Source organism: Melanotaenia boesemani, chromosome 22, assembly GCF_017639745.1.
Source record: "Melanotaenia boesemani isolate fMelBoe1 chromosome 22, fMelBoe1.pri, whole genome shotgun sequence".
Lineage (NCBI taxonomy): Eukaryota > Metazoa > Chordata > Actinopteri > Atheriniformes > Melanotaeniidae > Melanotaenia > Melanotaenia boesemani.
In genome coordinates this window covers 20661996-20685095 of record NC_055703.1, presented here as the reverse complement: position 1 = coordinate 20685095, position 23100 = coordinate 20661996, and the positions used below count along the sequence as shown (strand labels likewise).

The 23100-nt window shown below is 38.0% G+C and overlaps 2 protein-coding genes across 3 annotated transcripts in view; one reads left to right on the top strand and one right to left on the bottom strand.

Moving 5' to 3' along the window:
* The window catches only part of aven (apoptosis, caspase activation inhibitor), a 32576-nt gene extending 17108 nt beyond the window's left edge, over window positions 1-15468 (bottom strand). For both annotated transcript variants that reach the window (XM_041975037.1, XM_041975038.1), the window contains exons 1-2: window positions 15236-15468; window positions 14008-14179 (exon numbers count right to left, since the gene is read on the bottom strand). In XM_041975037.1, the coding sequence (XP_041830971.1) occupies window positions 14008-14179; window positions 15236-15415 (352 nt within the window). In that variant the 5' untranslated portion in view covers window positions 15416-15468. The remainder of the gene's footprint in view (window positions 1-14007; window positions 14180-15235) is intronic.
* On the top strand, window positions 5161-21785 carry chrm5b (cholinergic receptor, muscarinic 5b). Its single transcript, XM_041975036.1, has 2 exons — window positions 5161-5957; window positions 15882-21785. The coding sequence occupies exon 2, from the start codon at window positions 15951-15953 to the stop codon at window positions 17475-17477; it is 1527 nt and encodes a 508-aa protein (XP_041830970.1). The 5' UTR covers window positions 5161-5957; window positions 15882-15950; the 3' UTR covers window positions 17478-21785.
* The last annotated feature ends 1315 nt before the right edge of the window (window positions 21786-23100 follow it).

Sequence of the window (23100 nt, the reverse complement as noted above, 5' to 3'; positions counted from 1 at the left end):
CTTCTTCTGGAGGCCGTCTCGCCTCCAGCTTTTAATGACTGTCATTCATCTTGTTTGCTTCAATTTCAGACTGAGGTTACATCCATATTCAAAGGCAGGCAATTCAAGAATTAAGAGGAACGAGAAATATGGGATCAATTCAAGTAGGCACTACTACAGGAGGCAATCAAAGTGTTTAACCACATCAAGGGGATTATTATAAAACAAATGTACAGCTCATCCACACGCTTCTTAAGAGCAGGGGTCGTCTTCATTTGCTAATGTCAGCAGGGTCCGTTTACAGATTATTGGGTCCAGATTATTTGGTGTTCAAATGAAAGACCATTTGACCGATGAAAAACGTTCTATTTGGTTGGCCACAGCTAATGAGCAGCCTGATTTTATAATAAACATAAAAATATTAAGGCTTAAGGGCGAAACTGTGCATGTGGTGGAAAGCTTTATGTGGCATTATTATCAGCACCACTATTGTCATTTACCAAAAGACAAGCAACACAGTGTGGGAGGTGTGAAGCACACAAAGCAATTATCTTTAATTGAGGTAGAGAAGCACACCATTAAATGACTAATTTGTTTTTTCTTTCTATAACACACTCTTTTATAAATTACTGGCTCAGCTTCAGGAAATTACACGTCTCAGACACAATTATGAATCATTTGTTAACAGAACACTATAGTTGACCTGAATATTCTGACATTTTTAGAGGCTGCTCACAAATAACAACTTGGATTTCATTAACATGTTGTTATGTAAATTGTTCTCCCGCTTAAGAATAATTTTTATTACATCGATCGCAGCCTTAAGTATGCAAACTTGATCTGACATTCAATCATAAGCCAAGGAACATTCCCAATGAATTTCTCTTTCTCCTGGAGAGAATCTTTTCAGATTGTCTCCAACACTGCCAGCGTTTCAGGCTTCTGCTAGTAATGACATTTCAGCCACTATTTAGAGCTGATACCTCAATATTTATGACAAAACCTACTTCTATGTCTCCATCTCATTGAACTTTTTGGACTGTACTGTAATGTGACAATGCAAAACAACCCGTGACTATCAAAAAAACACAGCAACACAAAAAGCATTTGGGTCCAGATCACCATCCACCTTTGGTTGTAGTCACAACTTGAAAATTTAAACCAAGTTGTTTAAACTTGTTAAATGAGACTTTATCTTTTCATCGAATGCACCACGTAGCCCTGTCCCTCTGTTTTGAGCATCTAATATAAATAGAAAATTAACATTTTAGTTGCTAATGCTATGTGCCACATCATAAAATTAGCTTGTCATGCATACCACAAGCTAAACCACCACCATTCCCAGGTATCAAAGAGAAAAGCATTTTAAAAGATTTCTCCAATTTGCCTCAGACCACCACAAAATGTTGCCCATGGCCCCTCAAGAGAGATCAGAGCAGCAGACAATGGCATAACTGGAACCAAGGAATTATTTCAAGGGGTAGGGGGTAACGCTGCAAAATGAGATTTGGCCATTGTATACAGTTAGGTTGCATTCATATCAGCCCCTCTGAATCTACTCTAGCTTGTTTACTCAAAAAGTCTGGTTCCTTTGGGGTGGTGCAAACACGCAACCAAACTCTGATGTGCAGAAGCAAGGTCTAGTCTGCCTAAAAGTTCAGATCTTTGTTTGCTTCAAGTGAACCACATGCAGTAAGTGGACTATAACGTATGAGGCAAAAATAGAAGTTACCCTGCATTAACCAATAGACAAGCGAATTTTCATGTTCATTGTTTTCTTGTCTTCTACCTCAGTAATTCAATGATGCCTCAGGCAAGGATTGTAATATGTTAAAAGGTCCTAATGTGTGAAAGCAAACCTGGACCAGAAGAATCCCCAATTCTACTGAGTTTAGCACACTTTTTGGTGCAAATATGACCTTTGTTCTGCAAAGGACTGGCGACCTGTCCTGGGTGTACCCTGCCTCTCGCCTGCTAATTGCTGGGATAGGCTCCAGCTGAATTAGAATAAGAGGAATAGAAAGCTCAAAGTACGCACCCAAAGTTTGAGGTACAAGAAAGGATGAAACCAACTTTTTCAACTGCTGAATTGAAATACAAATGTATTGAGTTTTCAAGTAAAGCATTGAATCTTGATACTATGTTTTGGTGTCCCGTCAATCAAAGGCTGCAACAGCCTTCATGCACAGTAGGGGTGGTAGTTGACAGCACCAGCAGAAGGCTACAGTGGAGCCTAATCAATAGCTAGGCTAGGTCAACCGAGGGATGCATGATATTCACATGAAAGAAATCTCTTTCAAAGAAATGCCAGTAACATGTGCTTGTCACACGATTCAGTGAAAGAATGAGGATGACTCAACCCACGTCCTTCAAGTTGCTCAAGCAAGAGCAAGAAGCTGGAATAATAGTGGCTCTCTGTGGGCTGATGTACAGCAGAGTGGGTAATGAACCATGGACAAAAGAAAAAAATCCTACATTCTTAGAATTTAACAGCAAACTGTGGCAACAATTTAATTATCAGATCTCTTTGTTATAATAAAAAGTGATGTTCAGTGTAATGCTCAGCGAGCAAAAGCCACTAAAAAAAACAAACTCTACGACTGCCACAGCTGTAATGTTCTATCTAAATTATATCTAATAATTGTATTAAGTGCAAATATGGGCAAAATTATTCTAAAAAAAACAGCAGGCATCCAGATTTAAAAAGCTATGAAGCAACTAGAAAATGCTGGAAACCCTGGTTGGGAATTTAAAGTAAAAACTTCTAAGGTTTATAAATAACTCTCACTAAAATTAGTGCAATAACAACATCAAGTATCTCAAAGATCTTCATCACTGCTGCCCATCGGGATGTTGCTCAATGTCATAAGTGTGGTGTGTGCTGACAGCATGCTCATATCAAGAGACATAGTCTCATTGCATCAACAGCATCCACTAAGGTTGCCTGTATATGAGGGGACACTGCTTTCAGACATCAACAGCTCACATCAATCCAACTACAAGCAACAGACCCATGATATTTTAAAACTGAAAGGTTTCATAACCAAGTCAAATCACATCCTGAATAAGTATCTTTGCTTGGCTGCATTTAAGAAGAGACAAAAAGATATTTTAGATGAACTAAACAACCTACCAAGAGCATGGATTCAAGAATTTGTTGGAAATGTCTCAGGGTAAAAACTATTTTCCAACAGAACAATTGCAGATACTGTTACTGTACTCAAACATATCATTTAGATTTCATACACAAAGAAAAATGTATTTTTTATGCAGGTAAAATTACTTAAAAATATGGAACTGCCGATCAGAAGGAGCTGAGCATAACAGAGATTAAACTCGACACACCAGATGATTGGATGAGCCAACCATCTATCATCATCTACCCTATAACAAGCAAACCAATCAGATCAATGATGCAGACCCTGCTGGTAAAACCAAACCCTTGCCGAGGCCAGTTAGAGCTGGTGCTGTCATGATTATGAAATTAATCTGGTCACTTTTATTTAAAGTTTAAACAGGATTTATGAACATACTCATTAAATCACCATTACTGGAGTTATGCTCGGTGGGCACAGCAAACTTTCTTCCTGCTTCGCCGGCATCCTGCCAACTTCTGGTCATGCATCACCAGCAGCACATACCCACCCCTGACTATGAGGTGCCCTGTATACTTCAGAAATTTACTTGGTGCCCAGATGAAAAGGGACCAAAAACAAAAAGGATTCACAATGTACTTTTGGTTGAGACTAAACAGAGTTAGCATTGATAATTTGATTTGGTGCAAGAAGCAGATATGAACATTGACCTAATGGCAGAACTGCAACATCACAATAATGTTTTTTTTTTTTGTATACAAGCTTGAAAACATGGATTATATTTTCTTTAAAAATTTCTTCACAAATGAGCTATTGATGTCTAAAGACAAAACACTGACCTGCCACGAGCAACTCCGCGTTGCATTAGGGCCGTATGATTGATAGTGTTTGACATCACCTAAACTGCCAGTGCTCAAGTTTCCCCAAGAAAGTCAGCGACGGCTAAAGGCCCACTTATGCTCGACGCAGAAAACAGAAACGCAGACAACGGACAGTTTAACCTGTCTCTCGTTTCGACTACACGGGTAATTTGGTCTGTTTTCATGGCGCTTAGCCACCTGTCGCAAACAAATAACAGTCCATGTCGACAAAGCTACTTGTAGGAGAAACTGTTGTGTATTGAAGATTTTACAAAATATATTTAAAAAAAAAAAGGGGGGGGTGGGGGGGGAGTGGACCATTGTAGCGCTAAGCTCAACTGGTTGAGCAGCAGTCGTGTATAACCTACAGAGACGGCAGCTCCTCGCTGCAGGTTCGAATCCCGCCCTGGAGACCTTTGCTGCATGTCAACACCTCTGTTTCTGACCCCCCTTTTCTGTTCAACAACTGTGTCAAAAGGTCTGTAGAGCAAAAATAATGTATTTAACAAAAATATATATTTTCCTATTGAACTGCTGAATGTGTATACATCCACAACGGGATTCAACATATCCCCCCCTGTGAAGATTGCATGGTAAAACACAGAAATCGGGAGGGAATAAAACAGATTTCACAGGGCCCTACGTTACTTCAGCAGCCTAAAAATAAGGGAATAAATTACATTATTAAGACTGAAAGGGTTTTCAATTCATCTCATGTTCTTTATCGGCCAAGAAAATACAGATATCAGGCCGAAAAACACAGTTTCTGTCAGGGTGAATTACTACATCTCCACAACAGTGTTATTGTTGTACATGTTTTGTTTTTTTTTTCTTTGTGGAGCCATGTCACTTTGCATTAAAAGGGAAGATCAAACCAAACGACACACACACACAAAGCACACGCACTGCGAAACACTTACAATAAGGCTGATAGATGGAGATGAGACTGCCTGATGAAATGAAAGCAGTTTAAAAACTCTACAAATCTTCTCTAACTGCTTCAGCAGTCACTTCCTTTACCTTTAAGGAGATTGCACGCTCGGGATTACCAACCAAGTCACCATGAAGTGGGACCAGTGTGACCAATTGAGAAGCCATACAGGTCTGCAACACCGCCATTGGAAAACACTCAGTTCATCCTCAAGTGCTGCCGACACCCACATCAACTCCTCCTCCAGCTCCTCCCTCCTCCGTTTCATCCTACTCCTCCACCTCTTCCACCTCGTCTTACATGTTGCTCAGGGCTCTCATGCAGCACAAGGCTTCCATCTATGTGGGAATTTGTCCTAATAGTGCCTCACGGCAGAGTCGACATCTTAAAGAAGATGTCAGAAAAGAGAAGATTGTACATCCAAGCAAATTATTCAGCAGAGGAAGACCACTAAGATGCAAAAAGTGAGTCATTCTGTGCAGCCTTGAGGATTATAGAAGTTTTCTTTTCTTTCCCAGCAAGTGGAGTTGCTCAAACTTTACAAAGAATCAGACTTTCTGCAGCTTTCTTCGATTTCACAAAAGATGCTGAGCACACGAACCTTCAGTTGATCACTGCTACTAAGAACAAGGGGCTCTTCTCAGTAATCTGTGGAAAAAAAGGTCTGAACAGCATCATCGAGTCCAGCGTAGCTGTTTTCTCACATGCACACTGACACTGAACAGCTGTAGCTGGACCATTTAGGAGCTGCAGGATACTCCACGCCGATGCCGACGAACTTGTTTGCATAAAAGTGCCTCGTTCTTAGCAACTGATGAGGATGAGAGATGGTGTGATGACCTACCTGTATTTGACAAGGGTGTTTTTCACCTCGTTGGAGAGAGGAGCAGAGAGGAAAAGAGTCATCGAGAAGGAACAGGGGAGGGGAGAGCCGGCGAGGGAAGGTGTGAAGCTCTGAGAGGGAAACAGAACTGCACAGCTGGGAGAAGAATTTGAGCGAACTCTGCCAGACAGAAGGAGGAAGAGAAACAAACAAATTTGCTCTATCTCCATTCAATGCTGGAGTGTTGTTTTTTGTCGGTGCCTTACAGGGTGAGTATGTATTCTGTTTGATGAGGCTGTTATGGCAGGAAATTAAACAGTTCATTGAAGCAGCTGTCAACTGACCCCGCTTACTGTTCAGTGAAGTCATATTATAAATTCTAACATCTTAAATTTTTCATAGCTGAATAGTAAATGTAGCCAGAATTGCTATATTAATGAATCGGGGTATATGTGCTGGGGTTCATCAGCTGTCACCAGAGCTTTTACTCACATATATAATACAGTTGCTACAGAGTGGAGTTCAAGTTGAACATTTATCTGCAGCAAAAAGCTTAAAAGTTCTCCGAGGTATGCTCAGGTGTCACTTCGTTCAGTTTGTTGGAGAGCAGTAGGCAGATTTGAATTAAAAATGTTTAAAAAACTGGGGATAATGAGCCAACATGTTTTCTCCACTAATCTCAAGGTTTCAACATTCAGGACAAAACAAGACAAAAAAATGAACAAGAGCTTAAATATTAAGACATTGATAAACTATCAAAAGCAACTTTACAGAGATAATAAAATACTTATTCTTGCATTTAAATGTTAAGAGCTGTAGCTTTTGCTTGCTCTGATCTATAAAACAAGTCTAAACTAGTGCACAAAAATCACTAAATGTGTTGTAATGTTTAGGCAAACTCACTCACCCCCAATATTCTATTTAAAACAACTTAGATCCAAGAAAGGTCAGAACAAAAGACATCATCATATTTGAGAACATAAGATTGTCAAATATTTGCTTAAAACTGCTGATAAACAAAGGAAATTATATTCATTTTCAATAAAGACAGATTATTAGAATAAAGATCACAGCTCTACAGCAACATACATATCAATAATATAAGCATTATATATATGAATAAATCAATAAATCTGGTGACATCACATTTAGTTTGGGAAATTTCAACAATATTGCTTAATTATCTTTAATTGTGACTCAAACTTTTGGACACACCTGCTCATCACGGGCAGATATATCTAATGCTGTTTATCAAAAACTGACACCTTAATGAAGAAAACAACTTAACTGGCAGCTGGAATTTAATTACTAATAAATAAACAAATTTGTTTTCTTCACTACTGACCAAACATAAAATAAATTAAAATAAATTAAAATAAAATAAAATAAAATGTAGTGATGTTGGTGAAATTGTGAGTAAAATTTTTCGTTTTTTTTTTTAATCTTCTAGTTTCCAGAATCTCAAACTAAAAAGTGGTGACAAGGTGAGCAAACCCCACCTTCATCTTGATGTAGCTTTGCACCATCTTCCACTGGCTTCATCTTACCCAGCCATTGCAGTGAAGCAAATCAAGCACATATGTTTTGTTTCCTATTTTTGCCAACCACGCAGTACATGACTGACCTCATTCCTCTGCTTTGACTGCTTGTGCCCAGTCAACATGGCTAATCAAGTATCCATAACCGCACCGGAAAATATAAATTAACAATATGATTGGTACCATTCATCTCGGTTAGGAAAACATCCTTGTGTTTGTCAGTCCAGTTACCTAAATCACTGAAGCTCTAATGTGATTTACTTTTGTCTTATTATGATTGAGCTTTGAAAGGTGCCCATTAGCAGCCTCAGTAAACTACGGCTGCGGGGGAGGAGGATTGATTCTTGTGTTAAAGTGTACAGATAGATGACCGTGTTAGGATGTAAATAACTGGGCAGCAATTTCCCCCAGTCTTACAGACACACACTGGCACTGAATTAGGGTATGGCATCATGTGTGCATTGCCTCTAGAAAGAGTACAATCAAACCAGAGCATCACAAGGACTAAGACAAACTGACCCCAAAAAAAGAAAAATCAAACAACAACAACAAAAAAAAAGAGAAAAAAATCTTTGCAATCGACTAAAAAATTCCTTGAGGCTTTCTCAAGGTGACGAAAGCTTTTGGCAGAAAAAGCAGCTTCAAAATACATCAGTCCTGATGTATTTCCATCGTCAAAAGTATCAAGGTTTCATCCTTAAAAAGTCACCTCACACTGGAAGCTATGGGTGTTTGCATCCTACCACACAGTGACTCTCAGCACAGGATGCAACTGAAGCTAAAATAAGGAACAATCACAACACAAGTATGCTTACAGCACTTGGAAAACTGGGTCTCTGCATCACAGCCACCAGCAAGGCTAAAAAAAAAATAAATAAATAAAAAAAATCAGCATCTCGTTCATGCCAGATCAAAACATTTAAGTAACGTCCATGTCAGGCTCCGTTCTCCCTGATAACAGAGAATAGATGAGCTTCCAAAAGAGGTTATGCAAACACAAAGTGACATAAATGAGGAGCGTCAACATTATATATTCACTTAAAAAATCACTAAAAGACTTTATTGCTAACAAGTACAAACTCTCAGGTGCCTGTACTGGCACTGTATCCACACAGCCATTTAGAAATCATAAAAAAACTACATGAATGAACACTTTATAAACAACCATGACAGGTTTTGCATGAGGAGATCTGAGGCAAAACGAAAGAGAGAAGCACAATGTGCAGGAGAGCAGAAAAGTTATCATCTTACAGGAGATAAAATAAAACCCAACTCTTTTGAGATATGAAATCATTTTGGGGTGAAAACTGACTTCCATTGTTGATGTTGACAGAAATGCCTGCTGTTCACTTAGTGGCTGATCTGGTGAGTGGTTGATGTTAATGAGCTCATTAACAACTCAAATAAAAATGTGCCATCTCCCAAAGAAATTCACATGGTGGCTGTTTAGGCTAAATTAAATTAATTTATATGTGAATATGTTTGACTTGTATTTTAAGGATGAAATGATGATTTTAGGCAACTAACTGTGGAGCCATCTTGTCCAGATGGGAGGCTATGATGTATAACGAACTCCCAAAATCATAATGGATAATTATTCTGTCTACAGACTAGCGCCCAAAGGCGTATTTATTTGTCAGTGAAAGAATTACCAAAAACTTTGCTTCACTCATGTTGGAAAACTTAACTTTTTAGACATGTCAATGCAATAAAACCATATTTCTTTCATGCTTTGCACCGAAATAACAATTTCTTTTTGTGTGTAAGTGAAGGCTGAATAATCGTTTTAAAATCAAAATCACAATTTAAAACGTTGCAATTAGCAAATCCCAAAATACCATGATTAATTTCAAACCTGCAGCGCCCACGGTTCATTTCAGTCATAATTCCTGTCGTCTTTCTTGTGCAACGTCATTTAATAAAACATGTAACGGCTGGGAAGCTATGTTGTATTTCCCAACCCCTTTATGGACTAATGTTCCATAAATGACTGACAGGTGGTGACCAAAAACCCCCCAGAGGACAGGAAACAGTACAACTTCTGAAATGTCCTAATAAGGTGAATCAATACAGTTTTCTGTGTGGAATCGCTCTAAATATGCTTAAAGTTCAGATCTCAGATAACGTGTCGATGTTAATAAAACCTACAAAGAATATAGATCCATTTTAATACAACTCAGAAATGACGACAATGACGGTGGATTTAGCTTGTCCAGCTGCGTCTCCGTGATGGACATGAAGTTCTCAGCATAACACGAGTGTTTCCATCTTCACCTCCCTGGAAGAGTTTAAATATGCTGATTTTTCTTGGTTTTTCAGGTAGATGAAGCAACATATTTGTGTGTGCACACGTCAAGGTGTAATTGCACCATGTGCAATACAGAAATAGTGTAGATAGAAGTGATGCGATAAGGTTGGTAAGTGAAGCCGTTCATATCTCAACTTTACATCCTTGTGTTAGAATATAGAGCAGTTCATATTTTCATGTCATCTCATGTGGTGACCCTCCATCTCATGTTAGAAATATATTTCTCCATGAACACAGAAAAGTAGCTGAAATTTATGCAATAATCAAGTATCGCAATATTTGTCACAGAAATCACAATTAGATTTTTTTTATGTTTCAGGCCTAGTATAAGCAGACAAAAATAAAGAAGAATCAAACCCAGCCGCCAAACAAAAGAGACTTCTACAATTGCATGACAAGCTAATAAGTCTTGTCTTAAACTACCTCAATGAATGAAAATTAGATACTGAAAATCATTTATGTTCATTGTCCAATATTCATGTAAGGGAATTTGTTTAACTTTCTCAGATTTTCAAAGGTATTACCACCAACAGCGTCCTGCTTTCCTCTTACAGTCTGAGCTGAATAGCATTGACTAATCACATTTGGGCTTCGATCACATGCAGGCAAATAGTCCAGAAGGCACGCAAATTGGACAAAACTAAATCTGTGATCTCGAATTAACCACATCCATAAAAAGAGTGACCCACCAAACAGGAATCTTGGTCGAGTTGTTTATATTCAGCAACTATAGTGGAAGGCCAGAAATACCGAATACTGGTCCAGGAAGTCATTGTATGATTCATGGTGGCACAAATGTTTTACAAGTGGTTCGTGCCCTGCCTATGCAAAGTAAAGGATTCTGAGTATACAGCTCCTCCTCCAAAAAACAAACCTTAGAGCACTTTACAAAGGCCGTGCAATTGTACACTTATATACAGTGGAGTATCTAAATTTGACTTCTAGAGTTGGGCCAATACAGATATTAGCGTTGAAAATACTCGCCAATCCTGCAAAAAGTAAGGGGATCAGGATCTAAACACCGGGAACAGAATCATAATTTTTTTGTTTTGTTTTTTTTTTGCCCAACACCACCAACACCGACACAGGAAGTTATTTTATATTGCATGATGATTGTTTTGAGTTGAGAAGCAGCTGCACGTGAGCTAAAAGCTAACATTTAGCATTAGCGTTATGTTAGCAATTTGGCGTCACTACTCGTTTGACAGTCCCACTAACAAAAGACATGCTTAATATACATGGCTAAAGTTTCCAGAGGCAGCACGAATGCAGCCAAATTCAACATCAGCAACCTTATAAAACATTTGATTATAAAATAGCACGGGTATCAGATTGGTGCTTGGTATCGGCAGATAGCTAAACCCCAGGTATCGGTATCAAACAGAGAAAAACTGAACATGAAAATCCCTACTTCTAATCAGTTTTCAACAAGACCCATACATACTGAAACACACAGAACTGCTAATGTTGGAGGACAGGCGCTCATTTTCATCTGTAGGGAAGCTGCGTGTGGATTACCATGCTCTAGTTTGCTCTCTTACATGTCAGGGAGGAAAAAGCATATATAAACCCACTCAGATACTTATACAGTTTTGTTCTGGACGCTGAATTTCTGCAGCACCCATCTTCTAAAGAATGGCATACTGCTGTGCAGTAAATGACTAAATACTGCATCTACTTGATTAAAATGGTGTAAAAAGAGCCTATAATCACACTCACTCTTAACGCCTCCACCATGCTGTAGGTAAAGCTCTGCTCGCAACCTTCCTGCCCTTGGATTCTGAATTTCATAAGACGTGAAAGCCATATTACAAAAGGTTGAGGAACACTGCTTCGGGCCATTTCTCTTCTGAAATAAACTCTAAAAAATACTTCTGACCTTTCCAATCTCATCAACTAAACAAATAATACTCTAGCCTTTAATGAAAAACGTAATAGAAGCAAAAGAAGCCTCAGAAAAGGTAATCTATAATGACTTTAGCCAAAGAGGAAAAAGGAATATTTCTGGGGTGAATTCCTGATTTCATGGCTATCTTAATTGGCCAGAAAAACAACTTTTGAAAGCATTACCTCCCACGTACAATTAAGTGTCATCTAGAGAGCGGCAGCCGCTTGTTGCATATGGCATGACTAATCTGGCAATGTGGGCACAACACAGAGACGAGGGAAAGGAGTCAAACAACTCACAAGAGGACCTTTGGCATTAACACTACAACAGAACAAGAGTGTGACATGGCACCGCAATGCTCACTTTCAAATGTCGTGGGAAAAAAAAACACACACTCAAAAGCTCAAAACACTCATCCCGACTTAAAAATGGCCTCATGACTTTTTCCAAAAACAGTTACATCCTGTAGAGCTCAGCGTAAATGCTCAGATGTTCAGCTGAAACCAAATCAAACATGGCTTATCGAGGCAGACAAAGGTTGTAGTCTAGATCCTAAAAGGTTGAATAATAATATTTCTTGAAAGTTGTTGCCCCAGTCTTGTGAAACAACATTTAAAGTTTCATTTATTCATTTTTTTATTCAGTTTCAGCAAATTGGAGGCAGTGCAACCATTTAAATGGCAACGTAATACATGTGTTAATCCAAATATTGCTGGAATATAAATCCCCATTCCACCGAAGAAAATGACAAGGGATGGAATGGTTTGGTTTGGTAAACCATGATCTCTGTTGCGTTTCCACAGACAACCATACCCTTACCCAGTTGGTGGCGTGTAAGCTGGATGTGTCAGTTACGTAATAGCGTGATGTCACAACACCTTCCTTGAATTAGAATGAAGAAAAAAACGCAACACAGAAACAAAGGAAGAGAACGGTGCACAGCCACCATTTTGTGTTATTTTATAGTTAAACATGGCACTGTTCCTGCTTTCTTCTTTTTGCCAAGTCACACACGAAATAACGATCTTCTCAACCAATCAGTGGATTGCAGTGTGTCAAGTTTCACCCTTTAGTGTCAGACTGGTAAGATTAGGACCTTTTCCAGAGACCCAAATATATTTTTAAGTAAAGCCGCTCTGGTGCACATGGCAAAAAATAAATAAATACTTGCACCAAAAATAATTTAGGCGAACAACCCAAATTTGTAAAATATTAATATGATCTTAGAAAATCTTAGAAAAGCTACAACATATGTACAAATATATATATATATATATATATATATATATATATATATATATATATATATATATATATGTATATATATATATATATATATATATATATATATATATATATATATATATATATATATATATATATATATATAGAGAGAGAGAGAGAGAGAGAGAGAGAGAGAGAGAGAGAGAGAGAGAGAGAGAGAGAGAGAGAGAGAGAGAGAGAGAGAGAGCTTAGTTTAAGTCTGATTTGGTTTTTAATTGCTGCTGGGCAAAAAATTTTAATCACATTGTTACACACAATTCAATAAGTTGCTTTTTTATTTTTTATATCTCCTTAAAACAAACCACTGAGATTTTTACTTCTAATGTTTTAAAATCTTCAATTCCATCAAAAGTGATTTGAAAGCAAAGTTTTTGCATTACAAAATCTTCAAGAGGAGTCAATTAGACTGGTCTCCTGTGTCCAGTTGAAAGATGGATTTAAAAAAAAAAACAAACACACACACAAACCACTCAAGCTAACAAATCAAAGCTATTTGCAGCCTCTGTATTCAAGATTTCTGAGGAGACGTACCATAAGATCTTCTGGTAGCGATGACAAAAATACTAGCAATCCAGTTTGACAGCAAAAAAAAAAATTAAACTTTAAGCTGGCAAAATCATGGGAGAAATTTGAAAAGACAGAGTTGTTTGTTAAGAAGAAAATACACCATGAAAGTCTGAGTATAGGCTGAAGTTTCGGGTCACGATCACCATCCTCGGACCACAAATAATCAGAAGACGTTTACTGAAGCTAATGAACGGATTACTGAGTTGCAATGAACTGTCTGCATCTTCAGCTTATAATGCTGCAAAATCTGCACCAGCAATAATGAAATTAAAATAGACAATTAATCTCAAAAGGAAATTTGAAATAAAATGAGCTCATTTGTGTTTCAGTCACCACAGCTCATCCCAGAGGTTTGTCTGTCAAATGTGACAGTGTCATTTTAGTGCCCAGTCCATTTTAATGAGGCAAGAAATATCAACAGAATCGAGGCTTTGGAAAGCCCAGGGGCCCACAATGACCACTCAGGCTGAGAGGAACAAACAAGGATCTTGTAAGCAGCCACAGACAGCAGTGTCCAAACAGAGCAATTAAAATCCCTTAAGACAGCATGCATTTCCTTCGATCTAATTAGGATACAGAGACAACTTCAGAAAACTACAAGCTTCAGTGACACATAGCATATTTCCACTGCAGCCGTACAAACACACACACCAACAACACCAGCACATGACCTGAGCTGTTAGAGTACAGCAGGTGTAGGTGGCCAAATGAGCATCGTCTTGGCTAGCTCTTACCTGCTGACTCGAGCAGTACATGATAGTCCGTTCCTCTCTGAGTAGGTGTGTCATCGTCTTGGTCCAGCAGCTCCGATTCTGCATAACGGTCCCAGTTTGACTCAAGCTTCCTCCTGGAGAACACCTTCATCCTGTCATCTGCCTCCTCAAACCTATCCCCTTCATCATGGTCCTGAAGGACAACAAGAAGGAGTGTGCAATTAGCATTCTGACATTTAAGCAGAATAAATAAACTCCATAACCTCAGATATTAATTTGACATAAAAAGACTAGAAAAGGAGCTAATATTCCCTTTTGAGCTGTATGTAAGGATTTTTATTTCTATTTATTTATTGGCACCGTTAAATGAGAAATAACTTTTTTCAGATTTATTGCAGATCATTTTTGTATAGTAGTCATTAACGCAGCTCTTATTCAAGATTGGCAGCTAAGCCTATAACAAAAGCGTGGACAGGTGTTGGTCGCATAGCTACACAGATAGCTGGAAAACAAAATACAGTTGAAAAGTGCTGCATGAGATGTGTCTAACAAATCTACAGATTTGTTTTTCCATGTTTCATGTGCCCTTACATAACTCAAATGAGAGGGGGGTCTTTTTTCCAGCCATGTTATCAAAGACCACATGGCAGCGATGGATGCACCAAAGGAGATTTTTATGATTGCAATCAAGAAACCCCTACTACCAAAAGATCATTCTGTGATTGCAATCAAGGAGCCCCTATAGTTTTTCTTCTAATCTTGTAGTTAATGAGGAAGGGATGTCACCTGAATGTGAAATCCCTGTGAAAATTAAGCTGAAGCCTGTAGTGTCATTTGCAAGGCCCAGATTCTGCAGCTGCATTAAGTAATGAGATGTTCAGTGCTAATGGATGTTCTGCAGCATTAGCTGGACTGAGCTGCATCGTGAAGCGGCGTTAAACGCTGAATATCACGAAACCAAACCTCCCATTCATTTAGTCTTTCAACTATAACTTGATTCAGAAATTTTTACAAGTTTCTACTACCCTGCGTATCACTGTTATGCGGTGTCACGTGTCACATGCTAAAATCTACATAAAAAGTGTTTTTGCTAAGACCGAACTCACTGTGACGACCTGTTTAATCTTAGGCTCGTTTGCTCACTAACAAAAGCCTTTAAAATGCAACCATAATGATAATGATAATATTAAATAGTTCTATTTAATGTTTGAACGGAGTTCTTAGTGGAAAAAAGTTAACGTGGTCTCACCTGTGCAGGGAGGTCCACTACATGACCGCCTCCACCGCGTCCACGACCGCGGTGGTGGTCTCGTTTCCCCCGGCCGCGGTGGTGCCCTCCTCTTCCTCGGCCTCGGTGTTCCCCTCCAAAGTTGTCGTTTCCACCTCGGCCACCTCGTTTCCAGCTGCCTCGGCTGACTCTACCATCCATTGCTTTGACTCTCAACTGTAGCCGAACAGTAATACACGTGACACACCATAACAGAGTTGTATCGGTGCAACACTGAATAGTGTCCCTCAACAAGTTTATTTGATGGTTCCAGGTACCATTTGGATTAATATGTTGAATATTATACAGATATATTCAAAATAACCAAATTTGTAAGCTTGAATATGAAAAGTATTGTTTTAATTCAATTATTAAATTTAAATAGTATATGATTTTTTAAATAGTCCAACATAGAAGTGTTTATTTACTTGACTGATTCAAGGTAAAGCACATTTATATGTACTTAAATCTTCATATTAATACTAAGTGGCAACATATTATATAATAAGCTAAAGATACAATAGCGTTCTAATTTGTTAATTTAGTTCATTTTTAGTAGATATTTGTTGATTAAAAAAACCACTTGTGTGTATATGTTTATCTTACTACTGTTGTCTTTTCATTACAGGAAGGCAGTTCAGTCTACATGGGGCCTCAAAGTTATGCTTTTTATCTGTAACACAGATAACACAGGACAATGGATCTCCAAAACAACACTTTTGGCAACAATTCACATGTCCAGGCTTTTGACAGCCTTTGGGAGGTCATAGCCATTGCCACAGTGTCTGCAATTGTCAGCTTAATAACTATAGTTGGAAATGTGCTGGTGATGCTGTCCTTTAAAGTAAACAGCCAGCTTAAGACTGTGAATAACTACTACCTGCTGAGTTTGGCCTTTGCCGACCTCATCATAGGAGTACTGTCCATGAATTTATATACCACATATATTTTAATGGGCTACTGGTCGCTGGGGAATCATGCATGTGATCTCTGGCTTGCAGTGGATTATGTGGCCAGCAACGCTTCAGTGATGAACTTACTTGTTATCAGCTTCGACAGATACTTCTCCATTACAAGGCCGCTGACATATAGGGTAAAGAGGACTCCCAAGAGAGCTGCTATCATGATTGGCCTGGCGTGGCTGGTCTCCTTTGTCCTTTGGGCGCCACCCATTCTATGCTGGCAGTACTTTGTTGGAGAGAGAAAGGTGCCAATGAACCAGTGCCAAATCCAGTTTTTAACAGAGCCTGTGATCACATTCGGGACAGCCATTGCTGCTTTCTACATCCCCGTCTCTATTATGACCATACTCTACTGGAGAATCTACAAGGAGACAGAAAAACGGACAAAAGATCTAGCAGAGCTGCAAGGGCTCACAAAAGAGAATGTTCAAGAAGGGACTAAACCACAGAAGACCATCATTCATTCTTGTTTTCATTTTACCAGAGAGAGGAGAGACCAGAGTCAGGCATCATGGTCCTCATCTAATCAAAGTAATGCCACCAAAACTACCACAAAGTCAGATGAGGCATGGGTGAAAGCAGACCAGATCACTTCATTTAACAGCTATACATCATCATCAGATGAGGAGCATCATGTTTCAATAGAAACACCTCAAGGATCGTTCAAAGAGCAAGATAGTGAACAAAGTAATAAGAACGGGCAAGTCGCTGATTATACAGAAGACCAATATTTTTCCACTCCTCAAAAGAAGAATCATAAAAAGGGAATCTCTTACAAGTTCAAACCTGGCTCAAAAGGTAAAAACAGCAATCCAACAAGTACAATAGCATGCCCTCCTGAACCAGTACAGTCCAGCAAAAACGCCTCTCCCTCCTCTTCCTCCACCACCTCAAAACCAATGGACCCTGCCCTGAAGAAGCAGATCACCAAGAGAAAGAGGATGGTGCTGGTGAAGGAGAAGAAAGCAGCCCAGACCCTAAGCGCAATCCTCCTGGCCTTTATCCTCACATGGACACCATACAACATCATGGTGCTCATCTCCACTTTCTGTACCGATTGCATCCCCCCGTCCCTCTGGCACCTGGGCTACTGGCTATGCTACGTCAACAGCACCATCAACCCCATGTGCTACGCTCTCTGCAACAAGACCTTCCAAAAGACCTTCCGCATGCTTCTGCTCTGCCAGTGGAGGAGGAAGAGAGGCAAGGACAATCTGTACTGGGGTGGACAAAACCCAAATATCAACAATAAAATAACTTAACGTGGCAACGATTGCTTTTTAACCCGTTGATTTAAAGTAAAGTCAGCCGTTGTGCCCAGCATGAAGCATGTCATTTATGTTAAAATACATGTTGCAGAAAAGTAAGCAAAGCCAGATGAAGCACTTAAACTGGTGTTCCAGATTATCAAAAGAAGCAAAGCTTATTCTGCTCATTCATGCACAAAAAAACTTAAGTAAAATAAGTTCAGATTTTTTTCAAGTTTATCCTAAAGGGTCATACCACTGACTTTAATCATCAAAGAGAAAAGCTGCTTGGCTGCTGACCTGTCTGGCAATGTAGAGTCCCAAAAAAATCTAATCTCCAATTGGAACTAGCAGCTTGAGAGTATTAGTTTCTATTTGCAAGATGCACACTGAAATCTCTGACTGTGTTGCAAAAAGATTTTTTAGTTAATAAGAAAAAAATACCTTTGTTTTTGCTGCATTAATTATTGTATCCTTTCAATCTTTGTTTGCAATCTTACACTGATTTTTAGTCAGCAGATTATTCTTTTTATACGGTACTCACATGCACATACAAATGTTAATATAGTTTGTTTTGCTGTTTTGTTACATCACCCCAATGACCTCCACCTATGCGACATAAACCAGTGCTGGTATTAACATTTTCAAGCCCTGATTTACAAAGATTTCAGCATTTCTGGGCACATATTATATTCTTCTTCCTATAGCAAATCATTTATTCCTGCATTTTCTCATTGACTCATTATGTGAGTTCAAAATTCACTTTGTTCAGCGTGATTTTGCAGGAGGCTGCAGACAAATCTGTATTTGTCTGTTAAAGTAATTTTTATTTGTTCCTTTTCATGATAGCTTAGCACACTGCTTTGCTTTGCATCCCTGTTTGTTTTTGTAAAGGCATCTTACTGTTGACTCTTGTTTTTGCTCTGCTAAACTAGTAGATAGAGCAACCTTGGCTACAGAAAAAAACTGACCTCATCATCACATCAACCTGACATCAAAGTTCTCCAAATATATATATATATAAATATATACATACATATATATATGGACACCTCAAAACAAGATTTAAATCCAAGGGAGATGGATCATGTTATACAAACAGTTCGTTTACATATCAAAGAGTTTAAGTTCAAGTTTGCCCATTTTATTAGTAGAAAGAGTAAAGCATTGTGTTTATATTCTCTCAGTCCGGGTAAACATACAGCTGGAAACTATGACGTCAAGAAACAAGTTCAAGCATTGTTCATTAAGTCCTTTATTTGGCATTTAAAATCAGGAGATAAACACTAAAAGACTGGTTTAGAACACATTGCCATTTGGTTAGAAACAGCTATAATAAAGATGTGTGTTTATAAATATGCTGATTTTTTTTTTCTTTTTCAATTTCCTTTAATTGAAGAGAATCAGCTGTTTTATTTCATCTAGTTTTTACCCTGCAGCCTTTACTAGGGCCTCCTCATAATAGAGAAAAAGGTTATTTGTCAACTAATACCGTTGTAAATGATCGTATGTGCCACATTTCAGTTTATTTTGTTTATGCTGATGAAAAGTGTAAAGCAGAGACTCCTAATCTTCTAACTTCATCACAGCTAATCTATTTTTGATACGCCCTGGATTACTTTTATTTAATCCTCACACTGTTAAAACCAAATTTAAGTTAAAAACTGCTAAATTAATGATCTCCTGCAAATCCAGATATGTTTAAATTACTCCAATGAAAAAGAGCAACCTTGGATCACATCAATTTAATTTGTGTAGACTCCCTCTCTCCTACAGCCGAGCAAGTGTTTTCAAAGTCTGTGTGTTGCCAAGGAAACAATGATTTAGTCATGGCCGTCTCATTACGCTCTGTTTATAGCCGTTGTTTGTTGATGTTTTGGCAAATTTCCACCATTATAAATCTGCAGAAATACAGTAACAGTTCCTGATAGCAGAGGACCCAGGGATTACCCGACTGTACAGGTGTTTCCTACAGAAAAAAACAACTCAAAAACACGATTATTTACACAGAGCTTTTACATTTCAGTCCTTTTTTTATTTTTATTGAATCATTTTTTTTATATTTCTAAGGGGAATTACCAAAATTGATTTGCAATGAATATCAAAGCCTAGAGTTAATGACTGTGTTAGTCCAATTAAATCCAGTTCAATCAGGCAAAGGTATTAGTATCTGCTTAAAAAGAGGCAGTAATAACATATTTCCCTCAACATACTGACTGATCATGTAAGTATATTTTGAACCGATCCGTTAAACTTCGTCTAATCATGCTGTACTATATTTTTCTAACTTACAATGTATATAAATTACATAAAGGCTTATACATTTAGGAGATAATTTCTATGTTTCACTGATTATTTTGATTATCTTTACACCTCACAAATGGCAAACCTGCTTATTGTATATCTGAGTGAATGTTTCTTCTTCTGGTTCCTATCTTGGCTCTTGCTTTGGATATTTGATCTTGTGTTTAAGGGCTAAATTGTGCATTTAAAGCTCCTGTAGTGTAACATTGTGAGATTGTTTATGGATCACACCTTCTCAATATTCATTTTATGATAAAAGAAAGAAAAACTTTGTACATGTGTACAATACTGTGCAAAAGTCTTGAGCTGCCTGTCTTTTCTCTTTGTTTCCAAGGAGACAGACTTTCTTGCAATCTTATAAAGTGGTCGTGAAAAACAGCTCTCACATTTGCTGAGGGTCTTTTCACCTTTTTCATTGGACAATGTTTTTCACTCATTGTCTCTCCTTGAACCATTTTTTGAGAAATGTATATTTTTTACCCATTACATTTTGTTGCCAACAATATTCATAAAAAAAATAAATAAATATAAATCTCCTACCACTCTTATAAGTTTTGTGATAAACTAATAATTTAACATTTGGACTGTGGTGATATGAAAACGTCGTGTTGGGCTTCAGGAAATTGATTTATGACACAGAAAAGAATAACCATTGTCTAGAGTTCTAAGATTGCAACAGAGAATAATAAAACAGGTTACAAATCATAGATTAATTATTCCTTTAGAAAACACACTACTGTGCAAATGTAATTTCTTTACGTATGCTTTTAATATGCCAGACTTCCTTCTTTTAAAGTGGTTTTGAGAATTTATCATCAGGCTTGTTGAAGGTCTTTCTGAGTTTGTCTCTGTACCTAATATTTGTCAGGGAAACGTATTTCCTTATATATTTAAGTTTATTAAACACAAACATATGAGTCATTCAACGATAAAGCAGGCGCCTAACTCGAGGGAGGAACCGGTGTTGTGTCTACAGCAAACATCTTACCAAAGAACCAGTTTTACATCCTGTTCCAAGCACTCTGTTGCAGCAACAAAGTTTTTTTTGTTCCCATTTCTTTAATTGTGCCTATGAAGAATTCCAGCATTATCACAGTTTAACAAACAAAAAACGGTATTTTTTCCTTCAGTGCTCTTAGCTGAAAGCTTGCAAATCTCAACATGGTGTGTAGTGTCCTAAAATAAAATGGAGTAAACTGGATACATGGACGACAAAATATCATGCCAGGCCTAAAAAAGATGATCTGCAGCAGATGAACAGTATGATGTCATGGAGTGACAGCCGGTCCATTGGTGTACTCTGCCTCTAGTCTGGTAGCAGGTGACACAGGCTCCACCCCCCTGACCCTGCATTGGTATAGGCAGATATAGACAATGACTAAATGGATGAATCAAGAAACTTGATACAAGCCCTGATAGATGCATCTGGACCTCTGGTTGATCCATCAACTGTTGATCGAAGGTGGCTGTAAAGAAGCCATTCTTGAGGAAGGAAAACAGGGGGACAAGGCTTAGGTATGCCAAAAGTGAGAAGACCTGGACTAAAAATCAGTGGTGACAGGTTTTATGGAGTAATGAATCCTCCCCAGAACCCAGAAACAGTGCAGGATCATCACGACAGAGAATGGAAGAAAAAGCAGCCAACATCCAAAGCAGAGTTTTGGAAAGTCCTTCACGAAGCCTGGAGAACTGTTCCTGAAAACTCAAGAAAGCTTGTCTAAGACAGTTCAGGCTATGTTGAACAATAGAAGTAGTCAAAGCAAATTATTTTCTGTTCATTATAGTTGCACAAACTCTGTTTTACCTTACATACTGTAGTTTAATAAATCTCTGAACATCCTGTTTTCCTGGCAATATATAAATACATAAAGGGTGGCTCATGGCTTTTACACATAACTGTCTGTAATGTTGTATCATGTTGCAATTGTATGTCTTTTATGGTCTCTGTAGGCTCGCTCCATAAACGTTGTGCCTTTTGTTCTGAGAAAATGCTTTGCAAACTAATCTGTGGCCATTGTGTCTGTGCAGTTTTGTAAAAATGAATCTGTGTGTACAGAAGTACAAACAGTAAAATACAAACTCAAAGGCAGAAAAAAAAAAAATCACAACTTGACTTTTGTTTCCAGATGTGACGTATATCCTTGGCCCACAAAACTGTTGCCCAAATGTGCTGCAGATCACTGCTAGTAACAGTAAATGTTACTCAGCCCAGAGGTGACGTGAGGTTTCACTGGTTCAAAGACTCCAGTGAACAAAACAATTAACACTTTCCTCTCTAAGTCTCCATTGAAGTATTGTCCTACTGCTACATTGTGCATACATATCAAGCACCAAATACGTAGCTAAAAATAGTTAAGGCACATACATGTTTACATCATGTTCAATTCATTTTTCTTGGTAAAATATGTAAGGACAGGACTAATAAATTAAATTTATACCTTTTTTCCCAGAAGCAGGTGTCAAATGACTAGTAAGTGGAAGCTACAGTCATCTTCTTAATGACAGAAATATTAATAGTTAATTTATATCTTGATTAAGTATTTATTGATTATGACAGATTTGAGGCTTAATTTATTCCAACAGTTCATTTTAACTTCAAAGATGTAAAACACTGACTTTGAGGTATATCTTTTCCTGTACAGATTCCATCTGGGGATGACTCCATGCTCAATTTTCTATTCTAAATACTTAAAGGTTGAACTTTCATTCATTCACAAACCCCAATTAAAAATGTTTTCTTTTCCAGCATACTCAATGCCAGGACCCTGAAACGGAGGCAAAAACTGTTTTTTCTTTTGTTTGTGCTGTCTTGATGGGTAAAAATTTAACCTTGTGAGGTAGCTGGGTTCTTGTAAAATTTACAAGATTGCTCATGAGAGAAATTAAATGAAAAAACATCTTGCAAACCTCCAGATATTAATTTATGACTGCAACTGAAAATCGTTAATCAATTAGCATCCAATGTTGATACCTACTGGAAGATTTTAGTGCAATGACCATCAACATTTGGGGCTGATTTCGTGTTAACAGTTGGTTCAGCTCATTGGTCTCAGTTTGAGACTTTGATACATGCATTATGCCATAATCTGTGTACTTTTTACCGCCAACTGTAGGGAGGATTTCCTACATGGTTCTGTCAAACAATCGATCTGGCATGTTCCATTTAAAAATGGGCTTCCCTAAAAAGAATTAAGAGGAAGATGTATCATTGCACATCGACAAAGTCTAGAAATAAGTGGTTTTAAATATTTCAGCCCAACTATAAATCCAAAATCTTTCCAAGTACTGAACTTGCAAAGATCATCTGAACGTGGATGATGCCGAACAACCGACT